The 6641-nt window shown below is 54.4% G+C and overlaps 1 protein-coding gene across 1 annotated transcript in view; it reads left to right on the top strand.

Moving 5' to 3' along the window:
• The first annotated feature begins 7 nt into the window (after positions 1-7).
• Positions 8-6641, top strand: part of SGSH (N-sulfoglucosamine sulfohydrolase) — a 9001-nt gene continuing 2367 nt past the window's right edge. The window contains exons 1-7 of the mRNA XM_080923343.1: positions 8-129; positions 2175-2335; positions 3389-3494; positions 3817-3967; positions 4185-4341; positions 4645-4726; positions 6275-6478. Of these exons, the coding sequence (XP_080779469.1) occupies positions 42-129; positions 2175-2335; positions 3389-3494; positions 3817-3967; positions 4185-4341; positions 4645-4726; positions 6275-6478 (949 nt within the window). The 5' untranslated portion in view covers positions 8-41. The remainder of the gene's footprint in view (positions 130-2174; positions 2336-3388; positions 3495-3816; positions 3968-4184; positions 4342-4644; positions 4727-6274; positions 6479-6641) is intronic.

The following is a 6641-nucleotide window of genomic DNA, read 5'->3' as shown; positions in this document are numbered from 1 at the left end:
AGGGACGGAGCCCGGAACCGCTTACTCTGACCCGCGCCGCCATGCACCGCCCGGGACTGGCCTACTGCACAGTGCTCTTGGTCCTGGGACTCTGCGGTGCGCACTCGCGCAACGTGCTGCTGATAGTTGGTGAGTGCCGCCGTCCCTGGCACGGCAACCTGCTGCTGTCCCCACCCCACCACTAGTCCGTGCTGACCCCTGTGCGCCAGTTCCTTGCAGAGCCTCCTGTGACTTCCTAGTGACTCTAAATGAGTCTGGCCCTCCTGCTTCAACTCTCTCCAGTGTGGCTCAGCACTCCCACATCTGTACTCAGAGCTGCCGGGGAGAACCCGTGGGCCCCAGCAACTCATGCTGGTTGGCTTTGCAAAGCTAGGGGCTTCACAGACCTCTGAGAAGGTTCCAGGAAAGAGAACGGCGCCTGAGTCCCCGAGTTTTTGCAGAGTGACCTGGCCAGCTCTTTTACCTCCTGGTCCAAAAAGTACAGTACTCCACTGCCCAAGCAAACTCCATCAGCCCCGCTTAGAAACCACCAAGTTCCTCCCGCACTCATGAGACTTCCTGTTTGGGTGATCAGTGCCTGGCTTGTGACTGCCCAGGGCTTCTGAGGTCTGGCCCTGAGCCAGGCCCACACTTTTTGATAAACTTTGTGGTGTCTGGCCAAGCCCATTGGTTAATTGTAACATAAACAGTGCTGTCTTGGCAGCACTACCCCCATCTCTCCGAGGACAGCAGATCTGCCTGTCATCCACCAGATAGGATTGGTACTTGGAATCCCCCGGAATCCAGTCTGCATGGCTCTGGAACTTCCGTCCTGTCTGAGCTTGGACATCATCACAACAATAAAACAGACAGGCTTGGGGCTGCAGAGGTGGCTCGGTGGTTAGGAGGACTTGCTGCCCTTCCAGAGGTCATAGGTTCAATTCCCAGAATCCATGTGGCGGCTCACAGCGATCTAGCTGTTGTGTGTATACATGCAGGCTAGATTCACACTCATGCACGCAAACACTCAACACTCCAGGCCAGGTTCTTAACAAATGCATTTCTAACAATTCCATTATATGGAGTTCCTGGGTTCAGAGAGCCAGCTCCTCTGTCTGCTTCTGGGGGCAACTGTCTTACCTACATGACAGAAATGCCACAGTCCTATTGGACTGGACCTCACCCTCTCTTAGCTGTGGAAGACTGGATTCAGAGAGTGACTGTAGGGGTTTCAGAAGGACTCAGTCCAGTCCGTATCAGGATCAGAGGCAGAGGCTGAGACCTCTGTGTGCAGACGCAACAACCCTTCCTGCCTACTGCAGAAGCCTCACGAAACACAACTACTCCTGCCGGTCCTCCTATCTGTCATGACACTCCCTCTGTCTGTCCTCCTGCCTGTCCTCCTGTCTGTCCTCCTGTCTGTCCTCCCGCCTGTCCTCCCCCCCTGCTCAGCTGTGGCTGGTTCTTGCCCAAGTGGTCCAGTGGGGAGGAGGCTGGTGGCATTGCCTCTGAGACAGGTGCTGCTGTTGGGTTCCCGCCAGTTAGTTCCAGAAAACCCGGGATGGCTGTGGGTGCTGCAAATCATCTCTCTGCACTTCCGGTGCCTCCTGTAGTGTGGAGAGTCAGAAACAGACAATCTACACAACTGTAGCCTTCAGGGAAGGGGTCTGTCTCCAAGAGAGGCAGAGGTGTGGTGTGTGTACGCCCCCCCCCTGCACACACACACACACACACACACACACACACACACACACGAACACACCTACCTCAGCTGTGTCCTGGGCGTATCTCTCCTGACTGGCTGTCACCTTGTGAGGTGTCTGCAGAGTCTGGGGAGGCCCAGTAGCCTGCAGGCATTAAATCCAGCCACCACCCACTAACAGGCCTGCTTGGATGCCAGGTCTGTTGGGATGTGTGCACCCCACACTACCTCTTAACACTCCCACCTGAGCTTCCTGTATTTGGTCCCCTGCAAACCATGGTGTCTTGACTCCCCAATAACACACCCACCCAGGGATCTTGTCTCCCTGTGTGTTCCCTGCTTGCTCACAAAGTGCCTGGAATCACACCCCCTCAGGTGTCCTGCCTTCTGGGAGTGTCTTGTCCAACTCCTGAGCATCTGAGGGACCAGCCTTTGCAGCAGTGCCCTGGGTCTCCCCACGCTGTCCCTCCTCACCCTCGGCTGTCTTTCTCAGCGGACGATGGAGGCTTCGAGAGCGGTGTCTACAACAACACGGCCATCAACACCCCTCACCTGGATGCCCTGGCCCGCCACAGCCTTATCTTCCGTAACGCCTTCACGTCTGTCAGCAGCTGCTCCCCCAGCCGTGCCAGCATCCTCACTGGCCTGCCCCAGGTGAGAGTGGCTAGGTGGTGGTGACTCTGGGGTCCAGGAAACCCCCTCCCGGGAGGTGCTGCCTGGTTTCCCTTGCATCCTTAGGGGCAGGTACTGCCCAGTGGTCTCAGGTGCAGCCAGGGCTCTGCCCCACCACCCCTCAGCTCAGCCGGCCCTGCTGCTCTGTGGCCATGACGTGGGGACAGTGAGGTGTCACTCACAGGTCATTGTGGGGGGTGGCCAATCGTGGCTCTGTGGGGACAGTACTTAGCACAGAGCCTGCGCACCTCCTGTCCAGCCCTGGGCTCAGAACTTCCTTTTTCCGTTGTTATGGTAAAGTACATAAAACATGAACTTTGCCACCCTGACAGCTTTCAGTGCGTAGTCAGTGGTGTGAAACCCACTCACATGACTGCAGCCGTCCCTCCATCTGCCTCTAGGACTCACCTCAGCTGAAACCCGCTCTTCGTTAAATACTATCCCCTCCAATTCCTGCCAGACCCCACTCGCTCCGCTGTTTCTGAATCTGAGGTCACTCTAGGGCTCCCTTGGAGGTGGAATCACTGCTGTTCGGCTTTTGTGACACTGAGCTTAGCATCTCTGTGGCTCATGGCAGAATTTACTGAATCTTCTTTGACAGGACCTCGGTTATAAACACCTTTAGTCCCAGCACTAGGGAGGCAGAGCCAGGCGGGTCTCTGGGTGAGTTCTGGGAAGCTCAGGGTTACATACAGAGACCCGGTGTCAATGTTTTGCGTTTTAAAATGGTGTGAGCAGGTGAGCACCTCACAAGGAGCCTCTGGAGGTTAAAGACAGCTTGTGGGCATCGGTTCTCTCCTCACGCCACGTGGGTCTCAGGGATGGGACTCAGGTCACCTCAGGCTTAGTGTTTTTCCACGTGAGCTGCCTCGCACAGCCCCAACCTTTATGGAGACAGGTTTGCCTCAACCTCACTGTGCAGCTGGGGCACATCCTCCTCCGGCTGGTGTCCCCTAGGCCAGCATCCTCAAGGGTCCTGGGATGAGCTCTGGGGTGTCGGAGCCCAGTCTCACAGCATGGGCATCTTCATTACAGCATCAGAACGGCATGTATGGGCTGCACCAGGATGTACATCACTTCAACTCTTTCGATAAGGTGCAGAGCCTGCCGCTGCTGCTCAGCCAGGCCGGAGTGCGCACAGGTGAGGCGTGGTCCCTCTCTGACCCCTCCCAGCCAAAGCTGGAGGTCTGAGTCACTCAGCCTGTGTGGCCTGCTGCTCAGCCAGGGCAGCGTGCACACGGGAAAGGTGTGGGCCCGAGGGCAGGATGCAGGTGCAAGGCCACTTCATGATCCTTCCTAGCCTCTTAGGGAGGAGGACCAGGGCCATGAGTCACCCTCAGCTTATGTGGTCCTCCCTGAGCACTCATCCCAAGAAACCAGGACAAAGTCTCCCAAATGCCCATGAGCAGCAGCCACACTTGGGCAGGATAAGGGGACGGACCTCTTTTCTTTTCCACCCGCAGGCATCATTGGGAAGAAGCACGTGGGCCCGGAGACAGTGTATCCGTTTGACTTTGCATTCACAGAGGAGAACAGCTCCGTGCTGCAGGTGGGGCGGAACATCACCAGAATTAAGCAACTAGTCCAGAAGTTTCTGCAGACTCGGGATGACAGGTAAGGAGGGCTCTGCCCTGTTAATCCTCTGGGGTAGCCAGACCTGCAGGGGCAGAGGAAAACATTCTACATACCCAGAAGAAGAGGGGGTAGGGGGAGACTGAGGCAGTGAGGGAGACAGGGTGCTGGTAGTCAGAGCCATGCCACAGTGTGCCTACCTAAGAATTGAGGCTCTCATGGTCAAGACAGTGGCCTTAATCCCCTCCTCCACATTCAGGCCCTTCTTCCTCTACGTGGCTTTCCATGACCCCCACCGCTGTGGGCACTCCCAGCCCCAGTATGGAGCCTTCTGTGAGAAGTTCGGCAACGGGGAGAGCGGCATGGGGCGCATCCCAGACTGGACACCCCAGATCTACGACCCTCAGGATGTGATGGTAGGAGGGTCCCTTGCAGTGTTTCCAAGACGCACAACCCATCCACCTCTAAGCCCGGGCCCTGCCCTCCTCAGAGCTTGCAGCCCCGCCTCCAGGATGTAGCATAATGTGTGTGAGGAGACTTAGCGGGCTCCAGGTTCGTGTGTGTGTGTGTGTGTGTGTGTGTGTGTGTGTGTGTGTGTGTGTGCATTCTCGTGCTACCTCCTACCCACTCAGCAATGGCCATGTCATCCGTGTCCCTCCTCTGCACCTATCCTGCCCCCATGCCCACTCTGAGATGCTTTGCCCTGCCATCCTCCCCAGGTGCCCTACTTTGTCCCAGACACCCCGGCAGCCCGAGCTGACCTAGCCGCTCAGTACACCACCATCGGACGGATGGACCAAGGTGAGTCCCAGGGACCAAGGCCGTCTGTCTCATCACGGCCAGGGACCTTTAGCCGAGCTGGGCTCGACACAAGTGGAGTCCCAGAAGCAACACAGTGTGAGCCAGAGGTGGTGTTGAAGGGGTGGGGCTTGGTTTCTGGGATGGTGCCTCAGTGCTCCTTCATGTTGCTGCTTAGTTGTGTCTACACCCTTTTGTCTCTAGCCCCGTTTTATGTTTTTAATTTTTAAATTTATTTTAGTATTTTTGTTTTTGTTGGTTTTTTTTTTTTTTTTTTTTTTTTTTTTTTTTTTTTTTTTTTTTGGTTTTGAGATAAGGTTTTTCTGTAGCCCTGGCTATCCTGGAATTCACTCTGTAAACCAGGCTGGCCTTGAACTCACAGAGACCTGCCTGCCTCTGCCTCCCCAGTGTTGCTTCTCTTCCTTCTGTTTCTCCTTCTTTTTCATACTTAGTTTATTTCTGTGGGTGCTTTGCCTACATGTATGTAAGTACATCACATGCACGCAGTGCCCACAGAGGCCAGAAAGGACAACGGATTCCCTGGGATGACATGACAGATGGTTGTGAGCCACCATGTGGTTGCTGGGAATTGAACTCAGGACCTCTGGAAGAGCAGTCAGTGCTCTAACCACTGAGCCATCTCTCCAGCTCATGTTTTTCATTTTATTAATTAAAATTTTTCTTTGTTTTTTATGTGTGTATGTGCATGTGTTTGCATGCTTTCACACGTGTATGAGTGCACACATGTGTATGTGCATGTTTTCATATGTGTGTGGGTGCACAAATATGTGTGAATGTTTTCATATGTATAGATGTGCAAATGTGTGTGCATGCTTTCACACACGTATGGGTTTACAAATATGTGTGTGCATGTGGGGGCCTGAGGTTAATGTTGGAAATCATCCTATCTCTCTTTTAGCTAATTTACTGAGCCTGAGTCTGTCGGTTAAGCCCAGGGCTTGCTGACATCGCTGTCTTGGGAGCCAGCTTACTCTGGGGGCCCCATTTCTGCCTTCCATGGCTGGGATTCCAGGCAGGCTTTCTCTCCCACCTGGCAATTATGTGGGTTTCTGGGATCCAGACTGTGATCCCAACTCTTGCGTGACAAGCACTTTAACTGCGGGTCTGTCTGTCTGGTGCTGTCTCTTCTAAATGAAAACCTATTTGACTTGAGACAGAAGAATCCTGTTATAGAACCAGTTAGCCTGGAACTCACTTGGTAGCCCAGGCTGTCCCTGGATCCCTGATTTTCCTGCTACTGGAAGGTCCCTAACAGTGGTGTCCTATCTCAGGCTCCTATCCAAGATAGAAGCTCCTATCTCCTTGCTTCATGGGACAGACACAAGCTTCTAAAAGACAGAGTAGCAGCTGCCTCACAGGGCAGCAATTCTAAGGGATGAGAGGTCCCTGGAAGCCATGTGACCTGCTCAAGTACAGGAACTGTGTAGTTTGGGATAGAGGCTGGACTGCAGGAAAGGACAAGAAAGTAATAGAGGCCAGTGTGCGTGGACATACGTGCCTCTGAGCCTTCTCCCTCCTCCCCATCCTCAGGGGTAGGACTGGTGCTCCAGGAGCTTCGAGGTGCTGGTGTGTTGAATGACACCCTCATCATCTTCACATCCGACAATGGCATCCCCTTCCCCAGTGGCAGGACCAACCTCTACTGGCCTGGTACAGCTGAGCCTTTGTTGGTGTCATCCCCAGAGCACCCGCAACGCTGGGGCCAAGTCAGCAACACCTACGTGAGCCTTTTAGGTCTGTCTGTCTGTCTGTCTGTCTGTCTGTCTGTCTGTCTGTCTCATGGGAGGGGATAAGTGCTCCCCAACCTAGGTAGTGCTCCTTCACCTAGGTAGGAACAAGACAGCCTCCTCTATTACATGGTGAGAATCAGGGTCACCTGGGAGGTCTGTTCCTGTCA

Source organism: Micromys minutus (assembly GCF_963924665.1).
Source record: "Micromys minutus genome assembly, chromosome: 10".
Lineage (NCBI taxonomy): Eukaryota > Metazoa > Chordata > Mammalia > Rodentia > Muridae > Micromys > Micromys minutus.
The sequence above is the reverse complement of the archived record's forward strand: the minus strand, read 5'-3'. Positions and strand labels throughout refer to the sequence as shown.